This window comes from Diabrotica undecimpunctata, chromosome 1 (genome assembly GCF_040954645.1).
Source record: "Diabrotica undecimpunctata isolate CICGRU chromosome 1, icDiaUnde3, whole genome shotgun sequence".
Lineage (NCBI taxonomy): Eukaryota > Metazoa > Arthropoda > Insecta > Coleoptera > Chrysomelidae > Diabrotica > Diabrotica undecimpunctata.
The window spans coordinates 185,035,683-185,053,178 of NC_092803.1; the positions used below are offsets into that span (position 1 = coordinate 185,035,683).

Consider the following 17,496-nt stretch of genomic DNA (forward strand, 5'->3'; position numbering starts at 1 on the left):
CCTTTTTGGGTCTTGGCCTGTTTCAAGATTCTTCTCCATTCTGATCTCGTTCGTGCTTTTTTTCTCCAGTTTTTTATTTTTAAGGTTGTTATATCATTTTCTATTTGTTCTAAGTATCTCAGCTTCGGTCTTCCTCTTGAACTTTTTCCTACTGGCATCTGTTTGAATATTTTGTTTGGTATTTCGTCTTCTTCCATTCTTTCTACATGTCCTATCCAACGCAGCCGTCCTATTTTAATGAATGTTATAATATCCGGATCCTGGAATATTTTGTATAGTTCAGAGTTGTATCTTCTTCGCCATATTCCGTTTTCTTTTGTGCCCTTATATATGTGTCGCAAGATTTTTCTTTCGAAGGTGGCTAACAACGTTTCCTCTCTTTTAGTGAGTGTCCAGGTTTCTTAGCCGTATGTGAGTACCGGTCTTATTAGGGTTTTATATATTTGGCATTTTGTTTTTCTTGCGACGTTATCTGACCTTAGTTGCCTAATTAAGCCATGGTAACATTTGTTTGCGATAAATAATCGCCTCTTCACTTCCTCCGTAACGTTATTATCAGACGTGACTAGGGATCCCAAGTATATAAAGTTTTTTACCCCGTCTATGTTGTATTCTCCCATTGTTATATTTTGTGGATGCCTTATTTCTGCGTTTTTACTTACCTGCATATATTTTGTTTTGGTCTGATTGATTTTAAGACCACTATTTTGTGCAGCTCGTTCTATTTGGTTGTATGCCTCTATCATTTCTCTTCTTGATCTTGCGATTATGTCAATATCATCTGCAAATGCTAGTATTTGCACGCTTTTATTAATGATTGTTCCTCGTGTATTGACTGTTGTGTCTCTCAATATTTTCTCGAGTACGATGTTGAACAAGATGCATGATAGAGCGTCTCCCTGGCGTAGTCCCTTTTTCACATCTATTGTTTATGTTAATTCATTTTGTATCCGGATTCTACTTTCTAGTTTTAGAGATTCTTTTATCAGTTCTATTAGTTGTGTTGGTATATTAAATTCTTTCATTGCTTTTATTAAGAATTCTCGGTTTATATTGTCATATGCGCTTTCAATGTCTATGAAGAGATGATGTGTGTCGATGTTATATTCACTTCTTTTTTCGAGGATCTGTCGCAGAACAAATATCTGGTCTATTGTTGACTTCTGTCTACAGAAGCCACTTTGGTTTTTGCCCACTATTTTTTCAGCGTGTGGTATAAGTCTTTCATAAATGACGTTGGACATTATTAAAGAATCGTTTACATAAACTAAAAAAGGGAAAAGATTTACAGTTAAAATGTACACTTTGAATAATTTACATGAAAAAACTAATTTTTCCACAAAATGGTATTGTAAGTAAAAATCCAACTCGTTTCTATCGAATTTCTCATGAAGATAAAATCATTTTCCGAGCGCACTTTACACGTGCATGCTTTGATTAACCGTGGTTGCGCGCTACTCGCTCGTCGGATAAAAATAATGCGATAATAATAATAATACTGTATGACGTATACGTCAGATAATAATACTTTATGACCATTCATTTTGGAAATCTGAAATTTTTAAAAAACTTCTTTAAATACTATATTTTAATGTAGAATTAGTTAAAAATAAAGATTCCAAAATTTGTACCACAAAATTTTTAATTAGAAAAAAAAAAAATCGCCATATATTTTCGCGAAAAATCGTCATTTTGTTTATAATCAAAATTAAGAGTTCTGATATATTGCATTTTGGCGCAAATGTTCCTAGTATATTGTACCAAAACAAGAAATCAAAATATTTAAACCGAGCTGAGATATCGCGAGTTACATATAAAATTGCATTAAAAGTATAAAGTCAAGATTTTTTTGCTTTTTCCTGTGTATTTAAATGTTTACCCACCCCAGTAAAAGATTTTGTTTAAAAAAGTTGTGCAGATTTTTATTACTGACGTTTTGGGACCAAATTTGCCCGGTTATCAACTTGTTATAGGTCATGGTGATCTATTTGGTGGTTCGCCGCTGGCGTATATGATAAATACAAATTTTTTAATATTCTTAGAAAAAGATATACTGTTCAAATCACTTACAATCTGGTATTAAAATCCCTAACGTGTAGCTAATCGTTCCGTAGTTGGACATTATAAAAAAGACAGTGGTGGCGTCTGCTTCTTCATTTATCCAAACATACGCCATTACTAATAAGTAGAATCCCAGTTTTGACACCAACAGTCCACTAGTTTCCACTGCGATTCTCAGGTAGAGCAGGCCGAGCATTTTTTTAATTTCTAATCTAAAAATTGTAAATTATATATCTGGTAATAAAAAAAAATTATATTAATATATGTTATTATAACATCAATTATCAATATAGTTTTACTGTACACCTTACAATAAATAATATTTTTACAAAGAGTTAAAATACACACACCAAAAATATCTAAGGAACACCACTCTTATTCCACTTTTTTCAATACAAACTTCAATAGTTTTTGGTTAATACATACCACTCGATTTGAAGACTTGTTCTCTACAAATCAAGGAGTGCCATGAAAATTGTTCTGTCAATTGCACTGTTTTATCAACGCAAATGTGACTCTCCCTTCAAATTTTAAAAATAGTCTGTATTTACTTTAACGTTTTACTAAAACAAGATTATTAAACTCAACACTAGTCCTGAGGCGTCGTCATTTAACACATGTTCAAATGGTAAGTGCCGTGAATATGATTGAGGTTGGTCTTTCACAAGCTAATATTGCACGTCATTTTGACGTATTTGACCAACATTACTGTACGTGACCAAACTTTGACGAATAGATTACATGAAGCTGGCCTGCACGCCAGATGTATATTGAAGGTTTTCATGTTACGTCATGGAAATCGTGCACTCAGAGGGCATTAGGGGATACAAAAATGGAGTTCTTTGTTATTCACACATGAAGCTAGGTTTTGTCTTTACCCTAAGTTAAGAAGAGTAAGAGTTTGGGTAAAATCTGGTCGACAAGAGAGACTTAGGCATGTAAAAGGTGTTCGTCCATATAGTGGTACAAATCATGATGTGGGCTGAAATAATTTTTCATCATCGAACTGTTCCCGTTTTTGTGGAAAGCACTTTGAAACAATATCAATATATTGGTCGTATCTTAGAACCTGTTGTTCTTCCATTTGCGACTGCTGCAGGTCCCAATTTACGTTATATGCAGGGTAATATCAATCCACATACTGCAGCAACAGTAAGAGATTAGTTTTATTATAAAAATATTATACTTTTACCGTGTCCAGCACAATCGCCAGATCTTTATCCCATCGAGCATGTATGGGATATGCTTCAGAGACAGATTGCTCCTTATTTGCATAATGTTTATACTAGACAAGGTCTTTAAGATCTTCTTAGCAGGAATGGATCATATTGCTTCAAAACGAAATTGATGACTTTAATACGCCCAGCATAACAGGGCGCTGCAAATTTATAATTAATGCTGCTGGAGGAAACACAGATAAATAAACACATTTGTTGTTATACATAAAAAAAAACGTGATTCTTACATATTTTTGATGTGTTTAGTTTTGCGAACATTCGCTTTAGAAATTTTTTTTAGAACGCTTTATTTTTTATGGTAGTATGAAGTTTAAATTTAGTAAATAGAAAATTGCATTTTCTTACTTTCGAGCAGTATCAACTTTTCCTAAAAAGTAGTCTTCCCATGTATACATTTTGATAATTTTTATAACTGAGAGTGCCTCTTGAAAGATTTGCAAACGTTGATCAGTATATCTGTTCGTTTCTATTCTGAATTTTTTCAATATGTTTCCCAAGTACACTAAAACATTCAAAGTATTAAAAATAGAAAACAATTCATAATTTTTTTTTCTGTGACGGGAAAAACGTTTAACACTTATCTCACTTATCTCTGTTAACATGTAACAAAACATAATTTTTTGTGTGGCGAAAAAACGTTTGATATTTTATCTCTTTTGAAAGGTAACAAAAATATCACTTTTTATGAAATTACGTTTTTCTTAAGTGGCGGCCACAACGGCGCACAAGACATCGCACCGCACCTAGCCTTGACCATAGCCTCGCTGAAGCAAAGTAAATACAAGCATTGCCGTAAATGTGCGTGGCCACAACGACGCACCGCTCCTTCCTTCGCACATGGCTGGATACCAACGCCTCGCCTACGTAAATTGAGCTTAGTATTTTTTGATCTTCGCACTTCGCACAGTGATTATTCTAGGGATGAATAAAGACAAATTAATTATTAGTTGTGTGTTTAATCGTGAAACAATTTGGAACAAAAAAGCAAAAGCCACCACAATAGTTTGGTTTTATCAAAACTGTGGAAAGAAGTGGCAGAGGAATGTGAATCAACAGGTAAATAAAACAATAAAAATGTATAATAAATTATATTTTAATGACTACAGAAATAATTTAAAGTTTTCTCGTATCCATTTTGCTTCATTATTGAGCCTTCCAGGGGGAACCTGTATATTTTCATTATCATTACCAAATAAATGTGCGGTGCACGGTGCGCCAATACGGCCACTAATGTGCAAAGCAAAGGCTAAGCTAGATGCGGGGTCTGGTGCTGTGCGTTGTACTATGCGATGTGCGGTGCGCCGTTGTGGCGGCAGCTTTAGGAATATAGTTGATACAATTGCTGATTGTGAAATAAAAGATATCGTAGAAGTTTGTAAGAACTAGTGGTAGAATAATTTCAGTGAAATCCATACTTGATTTGTACTTACAACGTGTATCACCTGTTATCTGCCAATGTCCTATTTTTGGGACTCCTTTTCAATTTTTATGCAAGCAATGTCCACTAATATCGTGTAAAGATAAGAAAGAGGATACTTTAAGACACAATTTGATTAAAACAACGAAGTTTTTATGGTACGATGGAAAGACAACAAGAGGGTAATAATAGCATAAAACTATAGCGATGTATTCATCATCGTAGCCATTAACATCTTGTCAGATAGGTTGTGGTTCATCCTTAAGCCTTAGCAGCTCGGATAGTCTGGTTAATGATACTTCTCCACTGGTCGCGGTCTCATCTGTTACATGTACTGCCTAAGTATACTGCTTGTTGTGATTCCTGCTCATCGCTGTGGAGATCTTCTTGTTTGCCAAAAACAAACGAACAAAAATTTTCACGAAAAGAGAAGAAAAAAAATTATCCTTTCAATGCCTCATTTGTTTGGTCAATTTAATAATAATATGGGTGGCGTGGACTTGTTAGATAAGCGAATATCGGTATACATAACTAGGATCCGTTCAAAAAAATGGTGGTGGCCATTGTTTTATCCATTTCTGACCATTGCTGTGCAATTTCTTCGTTAGGGATGATCGAACCTTATTTTTTTTGAGAACGAGAATAGGCATGCAGTGACAGTAAAATCTGATCGCAACGTCTTCTTTTTCTTCCTCAGATTTTCCCTTTTTAGGGGTCGCTGTTCATCTCTACGTATCACATGAACAAACCCTTGCAGTCTTTGTTTTTGAATCATTTTTGAGACTGTAGTGACCCCGATTTTTTTTTCTGATCCTGCCCTTGCTCATCTGCTTCCAGTTAAACCAACCAGCCTGTATCCTTTGGGCAATTTCTCGATGTAGTGTCCTATTTTCCGTTATGTAGAAACCAAAGTATTTAAATTTTCCTATTCGTCCTAGTTTTCCTCCAAGCAATTTAATGTCTTCAACCATTGCTCTTTCTTTCAACCACATATACTCCATTTTTGGCCTGCTAACCTTAAGTCCTCCCTCTTCAATAGCCCTTTTCTAACATTTCAAGTTCTCCTCTAACATTTCTTTGCTCTTTTCTACTAACGCGATATCATCAGCAAAGGTCATTGACCAAGGAGCCACTCTCTTACTTTCTCTGTCAGTACATCCATAACAAGATTAAACAGGTAAGGACTCAGTGAAGAGCCTTGATGCAAACCAACCGTCACTCTCCTTAACCTTCGCTTTCTAGTTTTCTCCCAAATTTTCATTATATTTCAAGGTATTTTATAAGGTCTCTTATTCTCATTTAGAATCCCGCATTTAGAATCCTGTCTCGCCTCTGTTGTTCTTCATTTAGCAACTTTCTAAAGTACTTATACCATCTCTCCTTTATTTCAACATCGTTTCTTAGCACTTTATCATCTGCACTCTTAATCTGCCGCATGTGAGTTAAGACCTTTGATTACTTGTCTCTTATTTTAACAATGTTGTATAAACTGTTTATCCCCTCGGGTTTTTCAAATTATTCATATGGCTGTGACTAAATTTTCTTCTCTCTAACCTTTTATTGTACTTCATCGTCCAACCACCAAGTTTCTTTGTCTCTAGGAGGTCCTTTACCAGATGTTTTTGCCAGCACTTCCTCTCCCACTCGCATAAAAACTTTACTGTTGGCTTGCCACCATACCTATCTTCTTCCTCAAGCTTCTCCAGTACTCTACTCTTAAAGATTATTGCCAAATCCTTGTGCTTTAATTTCCACTACTTTACTTTGTGGTGTCCTTCTTGCTTTTCTTTTCGCCTCACCTTTATCTCCGTATCCACTGTCACCAGTCGGTGTTGACAAGCTATACACTTACTCTTTATCACTTTACAGTTTGTCTCTGACCACTGATCGCTATGTGCACATGTTAAATAATGTTTTTTCTTCGGAAATCAAGAATTATAGAAATAAGCACACGGCCTTTCAACAGGATGGTGCAACATGTTACACATCACAAGTGTCAATGGATTTACTTATTAAGAAGAATGTTCCCCGGTCGTCTTGTGAGTAAAAACGGCGATATTCCCTGGTCACGTCGTAATCCGGACCTCTCCCTATGTGACAACTTTCCGTGGGGATATCATAAGTCGAGAGTGTTTCACTATAAGCTCCCAAGAAAACTACCGATGCTTTGAAAGAACGGATACGCAAAGAAGTAGAAGTAATACCGCAAGAAATGTTACTTAATGTCGCAAACAGCTTTGTACTACGGCTACAAGAATATATCCGATAAAATGAAGGCCACCTTTACAATATCATCTTCAAAAACTATATTTCTTCACTTACACATTAATTTCCATCTGTGTAGTATACGTTTTTTTTTTATTAAATTTAATAAAAATATATTTTTTCAGTTTTATTTTGTTTGTTCGAAATCGTACCTACCATTTTATTGAATCACCTGTTATATAAAATTGAATAAAACTAAAATATAATTTAAATTTTGTTTTAGTATCCTATAGTACACACTGCGAATAACCAAAAATAAGATGGGTTTATAACTTGTATTGTTAAACAAAAATAATAAAAACAATAATAATTGTAATGAAAATATTTGCACTGGACTAGAATTAATACCTTTGTACAGTTAAATTATTATTTTTGCGTGTTTTTTAATTGCGGCAGTAAGTGGGTTAAATCATTTTACTACCCAAAAACTGGAAATATAAGAAGCCAAACCTTTAAACCAATGATATCACGTTTATAATATAATAGCAGGTCATTAGTTCGAGTTCCGTGTTAACGACAAATAGAAATATTAGTAGGCAGTAAAATAAAATTATATTATCACAAAAAACTTTCCAATCAGGTATTATTTACTCCACTAATTGGAGACCGATAGCTCACTGCCGTTGATAGTAGCGACTAATGAAAACATTATGTACAGCGTATACCGCCCCAATAAAATATTTTCAATGGATAATGTTTTTAAAATAAGAATTACAGATATTGTCTAATAATATCCATTTTTTCTAAATTTTTTTATACTTTTTATAAGAACGAAAGTTAGATTAATAGGTATAAATGATTTTAATTCCTCTGAAGGACATATTAGGCTAACGTAGTCCATATGTCCTTCTGTTATTTTTGTAAAGTTCCTTTTTTAAGTAGGCCAACTCCGTTGGAGTGATCTTTTGAAAAAAAGAACATATAAGGAGGTACAATATTGGGTTTCATGAATAAATCCTTCGAAGCATGAGATAAAAGAAAAAATATTTGTTTCTAATGAATAGTGATTTGCTTTATTTCCATAGTAACTACTTCGTTTTTCAGACCGTCAAATGAAATATTATATATATATATATATATATATATATATATATATATATATATATATATATATATATATTCTGTCGTTTCATACCCGTTGTATCAAAGAAAATCAAATCAAAGAAATTATATTACAGATATAATTTTGAAAACTTTCTCTACTTACTTTGTACAGGTATAATTAGAAAATACAACACAATCCCCGCCAACGTCGTTATCCCAATTCTGCAATATAGTAGGTAAGTCACTACAGAACAGTGAACTATCCCAATCCACGCGTGATTGATAGTCCAAATTCCCTTCTCAAATGTCTGCACATCTTTTGTTATCAACGTGACTATATTTCCAACAGATATCTCAGCCAAAGCAGTGGGTGATAGTTTTAGAGCTTTTCTGTAGAGAAACGACGAAAATGCTGTTCGTATTTGGATTCCTATGATGACGAAATATACGATCATATTGTCATATATTATTGTTACCATATAGTTAAAAAATAGGACGATGGCGAGGTAATAGTATGCATCATTCCTGGTTATTCTGGTTTGCCCTTCACTAAAGAAGAATATTAGATTGGAAAGAGCGTCTGGTTCGAAATAGCTGAAACAAATAAAAACTTTTATTATTTGATAATTTGAAGCTGTAAAGTAATAAAACCAATTAAAAGTTTAAAACCAAGCAATGGTCACCATTAGCATTTAAATCATGTCTACTAATTGCTGGCACAGGATATTATATTATCTGATTGACACAGTTATTGTTATTTTTTTTTGTACTTATGAATACAAATAAAAAAACAAAAGTTGATAATTCAGTTTTAGACTAAATTTTTCTTAACAACTCATTTGTGGATATACATCTAGAAAGAAACAAGACAGACCTGTATTGCTCTTATTACGCAAGCGAGTGGTTCCAGAAGGAGTCAGACTTAAGGCCCGTTTTCACGCTACGTCTTATTGTACGTTTTGTTGGATAGGACAAATCCTATACAATAAAATGTGGCATGTAAACAGCAAAACGTTCGACGTCTTGTCGAATCGAAATGAAATCCAAGGTCAGATCGTAGAAATGATGGGAGAAGCATAGTTTTGCGAGAACTGATAGGATAAAACGTTACGTGAAAATACATGTTCAGACAAGTCGTCCGATCTTGACTTATTTGACGACTAGTTCCACTGCAGTTCGCTTCATTATTCTTAAAAAAACCTAATAATGTCAGATTTGCGGCAATGCATCCACGATTTTCTCGGGGAATTTATTGAATTGTATAAAAGTTTTTAAGTAGTTCTGTTTTAAAACCAAGTAGATTGCATTACAGGTTTCAGGAATTATTTGGCTTAACGCTGGTTTGGATATTATGGTTGTGAACTATAAGTTCTTGACGCTGCGTCCTGTTGTAAGATATCTGAGAGTTGCTGTGAGTCTTTCATGGGGTGTAATGGCTTTTCTCATGAGGTGTCTTATTTCAATATGTATGGTGTTACCAACTCTAGCAATTGACAATAGGCTGAGGTGTCCATTTGCAAATAATTGCGCCAGTCATCTGGTTCGCCTCTCAGTTCTTTTAGTAACGAGACGTGGGAATACTGGCTTCTTTTTAGAAGCCCACTCTACTGACCATCTTGTCTTTTCCCTCCTCATCCCCTTTTTCCTCAGTCATAGTACCGTTATGGTTGAAAAAATAAAAGAAAGCAGCCGTGTTTCATCCATAATAAAAAAAATCACTAAACAAACTTCACACAACTCAAGACTCTGAATTAGAAATGAGGTAGAAAACGGAAGGAAAAACGTAGTGTGTATACACTGGACAAAACGTACATTTTGTCGTACGTTTTATATGACCCACAAAACGTACAGTAAGACGTAGTGTGAAAACGGGCCTTTACTGATGTCTGTTATTACTTTTTAGGTATAAAAATATGCTTATATAAAATAAGGTTTTGGGCGCTGGGAAAAATATTTCTCACCTCTAAAAAAATATAAAAAAGTGGACCTAAATAAAAAGTTATATGATTAGTTGTTAAAACGTAGGATAAAGGATCTTATTATGAGACCCGTTTCTAATATGAGACCCCTAGAGCCTCTAGAGTCTTGTGAGTGCTGCAGCCTGATGAGTGACGTAAAAACTAAGCTCTGGTAGTGTTTCCAGTAGTTTGTAAAGGGATTGTCTGTCTCTGTGATCTAGTATTACCTGTCAGTGAAATTTTGAAGGTTTTTATCAGTCAAAAGTTTTTTAATTAGTCTAGTTCAAACGGGATTTTCATCTTCAAGGTAAGAGATAAAAAAATCAACTTAGTAATTAATTGATAGCTAGCTACTTAAATTAGTTGTAGACACAAGCAACTGTGGTGGCGTAAAAACCAATTATAACCTCAAAATTCGGACTAGAAAATTTTCACGTAGTCGCTCCTAATATGAGACCATAAAGTGTGCCTAGTATGAGATATGATATTAGGGAAATACTGTAATGTTTTGTGTGTGGCATTATGACTACGGCTCGCGGCGTTTATTTTTAAATATTTCAGATGACACCGCCTGCTAAAAAACACAAAACCTGGGACTCAGGTATGATGATGCGAATTGTGACACCTGTGAATAACAATAAAATGTGCTTTAAACGAGCTTCAAAATACTTTGAAGTTCCTAAGGACACGCTAGAATGTTATGTTAAGAATACCAAAAAGACCCCTGCATTAAACATTAAAGAGCTATTAGTATAAAATATTGCTTAAGATATTACAAGAAGAAAAAAAGATATTACAAAAATGACGTTTCAACTGGCTATGAGAAATTCTCTAAAGCATCCGTTTTCAAGAACAAGAGAGTCAGCTTTTAAAAGTTTGGTTGAAAGGTTTTTTAAGGAGCCGTCCCAACTTTTCTTTAAAAAACCCCAAGGAAGGTCTGTTGGTCGGATTAAGGGATTCAGCTCGGAAAATGTGGATTTTTTTCAGATTTACGAGCCTGAACTTTTAAAGATAATTAATAATTCGATCAGGCTATTTAATGTGAATGAAACTGGGATCACAATTGTGCAGCATTCTGCAAAAGATTTGTGAAGTGTAAAATAAATGTTGCCAATTTAACATCTGTGGAAAGAGAGCAACTTATTACTTTAGTCGTCTGCATGAATGTTACTGGATCTTATGTATCGTCAATAATTGTATAGACAAGAAAAAATTTTAAGGATGAGTTAATGAACGGAACACCCGCTGCTTCCATTCCTGCTTATCACCCATCAGGATGGATTCAGACTGACATATTCACCATATGGTTTATCATATGACAAACGTGGACCTTATAAATTGGGTGCAAAACAACAATGTGAGCATCGTCGGCCTGCCTCCTCACTCAAGTCACAAAATGCTACACGTTAGATTTTTGTTCCCAATAAAAACATTTTACTTGGCTTCATTAAAGCCCTGGTAACGTTGTGACAAAGTTAAAGGGCGAATGGTTGTTTAGAATCGCCTACAACAGAGCTGCCACAATGAACAACTCTGTCAACAGTTTCAAAAGGACCCACTGAACAAACATTTTTTTTAGTGACCACGACTTTCCTATTCACATCCCGTACTCTGCAAATCTACTTCCAGAAGGAAGCCCATCTCAAGCAGAACCACAACCATCCTGTAGTGGTCCCGCTTCCACGCCTACCCCCAAGGACCCCTATAAGCCAGACATAACTCGCAAATCGAATTTAATCACATCCGTACCCTACAAAGCAAAACTAAATGCAATGCATAAAACAAATCAAATAGTTGTTCAAAACAATGCAATCTAATGCAAGCCGAAATACTATGAACGCTGAAAACAAGAAAAATACTCAAAGGAATAGGAACATAAAGACAGAGAAAAACGTTTCAGGTGAAGAGATGGGTAAAGGAGTTCCAATAGGAAAAACAAAACTACCCGGAGTGAAACCTAAAACAAACAAAACCAAAGGAAAACATTATGTTAGTGAAACGACCATGGGAGTGTTTTCTTACCTCCATGAAAACGACCGATGAAGAAGATGATAATATTTCTCTCCACGACAAAAGCGACGAAATAGACGATATTGATGCAGCATGTCTTTTTTTATGCATGCTTCTATTATTCTGATAAAGGGGGAGGGGAGCAATGGATACAATGCAGAAGATGTTGCCGATGGGCTCATGAGGATTGTGGGGAGTTCCTGTGCAAGCAGTGCGAACAATTTCTGTTAAAAACCAAAAAATATTGTTTTTTTGCTAAAAATCGCTAAAATATACTAATCAAAGTTTTATCGTGTAATTAATTTTTTGCTAACGTGTTTTAATGTTTACAGTGTATTTGTTCATGTATTAATATAGTCTATTTCCAGAACAACGCATTAAAATAACTTGTATCACCTTTATAGCTTGTATAAAGTGGGATTTTATATTAGGATACCTACCAATTAATTTATTAGTAAAAAAAACAATAAAACTTTAGTTCTTAAGATGTACATAAGATATTGAACAAAATAAGAACTCTTGTAAGGACTTTGGATATGCAACGTTTTAACAACGCTTTGGAATTTTTTGGCTTCTCCGTTAAATACGTGAGAAATACCCATTAGTAAAATAAGTCTTTCCTTAGCTATACTAAAGATTGTTTTATAAAAAAATTATATGACATATTTTCATTTACCTTTTAGCTATTCGAAAACAAAGATCAAAGCATCCAACTAGGAAATATTTCAATCCGAACAATTTCCACAAAATTAAAAAGACTGATTTTGGGTTCTTTTTTTGTTGTTGTTTAATATAATCCTTCTCTAACTTTTTTCCTAGAAATTTCGATCGACAATTTTTTACAACCTCATATAAATCATCTTCAGAAAGTCCATGCTGGTATGCTCTTTTGATTAAGTCCCAAGAATATCTGAAAGAAACGAAAACTTTGAATAAAATCTCTATACGTGTATGAAGTACGGTGAATAAAAGATAAAGTAATTTTAAATCAAAAAGAAGAATTAAAAGGTAGAATAAATTAAAAATAGACTATGGGTTTGTTAAACTTTTAAAGAATGGTATTTCTTTTGAATGGAATCTTTTTTATGTTTGGATATTTCCTGAGGATGTTTATGTTATAATTTAAAAGGGAAATTCTCAGTGGTTGGCTGTATACCATGGTTTAAAAAAACTTACAGTGAATTGAAAACTTCTTTTTGTAAAATGGTATAAAATTTAATCATTAATATTTTTAAAAATTATTCAAAATGGATTTATACAGTTTCAGAACGTTTTCGATATTATCATATCATCACCAGTGAAAAACGTCTATATCATCATCATCTTTGGCTCGACAATCCTCTGTGGATCTTGGCCTGCTCTAAGATTCGTCGCCATTCTGTTCGGTTTCTGGCAACATGTTGCCATCTTCTGATTTTTAATATCCGTAAGTCGGTTTCAACTCCATCTAACCACCTAATTCGCGGTCGGCCTTTGCTCCTTCTTCCTACAGGTGTTCCTGTGGTTAGCTTTTTAGCAATCGTATTTTCTGGCATTCGTATTATGTTTCCAGCCCATCTAAGTCACTGTGTTTTAATGAACGTTATGACATCTGGCTCATCAAAGAGCTGATACAATTCAAAATTATATCTTCTGCGCCACTGCCCTTGGTCGTTTATAGCTCCAAATATTTTGCGGAGTATTTTACGCTCAAATATTCCCAAAAGTCTTTCATCTTTCTGTGTTAGAGTCCATGTTCAAACATTATTAATATTATATATAACAGTATTAAAACATTATATTATTATTTAATGAATAAACACCTCAGGAACGCCTATGATGATACAAATTTTACGACCGTTTTATGACTGAGGCACATTTCGTGCTCTCAACAATTTGTGAACGGTGAATACAAAGCAGCCTACGAATCTGTGAATAGAAGCAAAATTTTGAAAGCAATAAAAGAGCTAGTAATACCAAATCAGTTGATAAATTTAACAAAACTAACTCTTGAAACAGTTGAATGTAGAGTACAAACTCAGGGGGAACTGTCTGAACCTTTTAAAACAAATAACGGGCTGCCCAGGTGGACCCTCTCCCCTGTATACTGGTTCAATATATAATAAATATATAATAAATCATTGCAAAGCCTATGCTGATGATATCAATTGCCAGTTACCAACTTGGAAAAAGAGTGACAAAGAGTTTTCGCGCTGTATCTCGTAAATTAGTAACTCTACAGAAAATTTTATAAAGCTTTCGTTATTTATACCTTAAAATTGAAAATAAAAAAGTTAAAAACAAAAATAACTAAATATTTTTGAACAAATTTCTTTTTGGGCCTTATAACTTTTTTGTGTCATACGTTATTGTGTTTTTTTATTGCTTAGTTATCAACTAGATAATAGTATACTGTATGTCCGAAAAAGTGCACTTTATGGCCCACACAGACATAAAAACAAAAAAGTTGATAACTTCTTACTAACATTTATTCAACATTCAGTTACAAAATATGGAATTAAATTATTATAGCCACATAACATTATTTAGTAGAATTCACATAAAACTGGCGATTCTCGGAAGATCCGGTGATATATGTATGTTTAGGTTTCACAGCCCAAAAAGAAAAAAGTTATAAACAAAAAGAAATAAAACCTTTTGAACAAATTTTTTGGACCTTATAAATTTTTTTCTGGGTAGTTTTACAATACAATGACATTAGATCAATATTATAGTGGGGTTTTCAAAGAATAATTTTCACTACAAAATTGTTTAATATTATTAATTTCTCTGGATTTTACAGCTTTCCTAAGTTCACCGGGTTCTTGAATACTCGCCATCTTGGAATAAGGGGTGCAAAGGGTTCTCGCGCTGTATCTCGTAAACTAGCAGCCCTAAAGAAAATTTTATTACACATTATTTGTAAAAAATTAAGTTATGTAGAACTTTATTTCTATTAATCTCTTATTGTAAAATGAAAAATAAATAAATTATCAAAAATAACTAAAAATTTTGGAACAAATTTTCTTTTGAGAACAAATTAAACAAATTTGAAGTGAAAATGTTATTACAAAAACCATCTATAATTGATTTGATGCAATTTTATTGTAAAATTATCAGAAAATTATCAGAAAAAAGGTATAAGTCCCAAAAGAAATTTGTTACAAACTTTTTAGTTATGTTTGTTTATAACATTTTTTTATTTTCCATTTTACGATTAAAAGTAATACAAATAAAGTTGCAGACAATTTAATTTGCTACAAATAATGTCGAATTAAATTTTTTGAAGGGTTGTTAGTTTTCGAGATACAGCGCGAAAACCATTTCTCCGTTTTTCCAAGGCTTGTTCAGACAAGGCTTGAAGAGGCATACGAGATAACTTGAAGTGTGGGTTTTGACTACAGGATTGTCAAAGATTAGAGAATAAATGGAGGGAACCGAAAGGTAATATTATTTAAAATATTTGAAAAGGAAGTAGGTTGATAATTATATACGGTGGTAAGCAAATGGATTTCACACCAAATGCCCTTTTGATTTTTACGTAAGTAAAAAATAAAGTAGCTTTTTTATATTGTAAGTGCCGTTATTGTACTGGCTGGCCTAGATATTACCCTCGCGAAAACAGAGTACCTATCTACAAGTGAAGAAGACATAGAAGATCTACAGATTGATGACAACGTAACAATCAAAGGAAAGGATAAATTCAAATACCTGGGGTTTATAATCACGAAAAAGGCAACAACAGAGGAAGAAATTACACAAAGATTAGGACAAACAAGAACAGCAATCCAACAACTTAACTCAGTATGGTGGGATAGATACCTAAATATGAAGACAAAAACGCAGATTTATAAAACATTAGTGCGAAGTATTATGACATATGGGGCTGAAAATTGGATCATAAACAAGAAAAACAGCAGTAAGATAGTAGCAACAGAGATGGAATGCCTGCGAAGATGCTGCAGAGTAACAAGAATGGATAGGAGAAGTAATGACGAAATAAAGCAAAGAACATCAATAGAAACAGACATACTAACATATATAGAACAAAAAAGATTAAAGTGGTATGGACATGTAAGAAGAACTAGCGACAGCAGATGGATAAAGAGAATAACCGAATGGAGCCTCATAGGAAGGAGGAAAAGAGGACGACCCCGAAAATCCTGGAGGAACGAAGTAGACGACGCCATGAGTAAGAGAGGCCTAAACGATGGAGAATGGAACAACAGAGAGAGATGGAAACGGTTGAGCGAGGGAAGGCAGTGAATACTGTAGAATCCCTAAATATATATATACCGTTATTGTTTAAAACAGTAATTATGGTTCGCTACAATAAAGGTGACCATACACTAAAACTCTCTAGTAAAGAAATGGAACAAAAAGTTAGATCTACTGGAAAAACAAAACATGAGCATGGAGGACAAATCGACACAATTACTAAAGAGATTGCAGAACTAACAGAAGAAAACAAAGATTTAAAAGAAAAAAATTAAGAACTTCAAACAATCCTGCAAATTTAAGAAAGAAAGGTAGAGGTATTAGAAAGAGAAGTAAGAAAGAAGAATCTGATCATCCAAGGAAAAGAAGAGTGAAGAGTGATTGAAAATGAGTGAAAATTTATCAATTTCAAAAATTGGAGTAAAAAGAACGAGATCGTCCAAGAAACAAAAAAATTAAGAGGTACAGACATATTTATAAATGAAGACTATCCAAGAGACAAACAAATTCTAAGAAAGGAAATTCGCAAATATCAAAAAGTGAGAAAGGTCAAAATGCAGGTATTTATTATAACAAATTGCTTTAAACTTTATTGGTGGTTATTTAAAATATGGTGATATGGGTCTATATTCTTTGCTTCTACGATTGAAATACCTTAAAACTACCCTCTCCTATTTAGGAATTACGATTATAAATACTTACGTGAATGTTAGCAAAGAAAACAAATTTGCTGTTTGCCGTGGATTAATAGATCTCTTTTTTACTCCACAGTGATCCATTTTAATGATTTTAAAAGAATCATTAGCTATGTATCAAAGTTAATATTAATGAAGAGGCTAACCAACAAACACCTACTTATTCCTATAACATTACTTACAACGAGAAACTTCTATAAAATTAATTAAATCTCTTCTACTTGCAACATTGTCATTTAGATGAAATTTTTAAAAAGCTCATATCCATAAAATATTTAAAAAAAAATATTTATGACTACGTATATATTTTTATTTATAAAATTTTACTACTTATTTAATTAATTTGTAATAACAAAGAAAGAATATTAAATATCAATTGGTAATAAAAAGAGCTGGTAATGTGTACAGATGTTTTATTACTAGGCCATTGATAAGGATAGAATTAATGACATTCTTAGTCGTTTTCATTTGGTTTTTATTGGATATATCTACTCGTATATATATATATATATATATATATATATATATATATATATATATATATATATATATACAATATTTACAAATCGTCAAGTCTTCCGTGTATGAATTGGTATCAATAGACTGTTATA

General features: G+C 33.3%; 1 protein-coding gene across 2 annotated transcripts in view; it reads right to left on the reverse strand.

The window, feature by feature from the left end:
- The window catches only part of LOC140432693 (ATP-binding cassette sub-family C member 4-like), a 37,577-nt gene extending 20,458 nt beyond the window's left edge, over nt 1-17,119 (reverse strand). For both annotated transcript variants that reach the window (XM_072520750.1, XM_072520749.1), the window contains exons 1-5: nt 16,893-17,119; nt 12,670-12,903; nt 8,189-8,619; nt 3,645-3,801; nt 2,071-2,273 (exon numbers count right to left, since the gene is read on the reverse strand). In XM_072520750.1, coding sequence (XP_072376851.1) covers nt 2,071-2,273; nt 3,645-3,801; nt 8,189-8,619; nt 12,670-12,903; nt 16,893-16,969 — 1,102 coding nt within the window. In that variant the 5' untranslated portion in view covers nt 16,970-17,119. The remainder of the gene's footprint in view (nt 1-2,070; nt 2,274-3,644; nt 3,802-8,188; nt 8,620-12,669; nt 12,904-16,892) is intronic.
- Between the last annotated feature and the right edge of the window lie 377 nt (nt 17,120-17,496).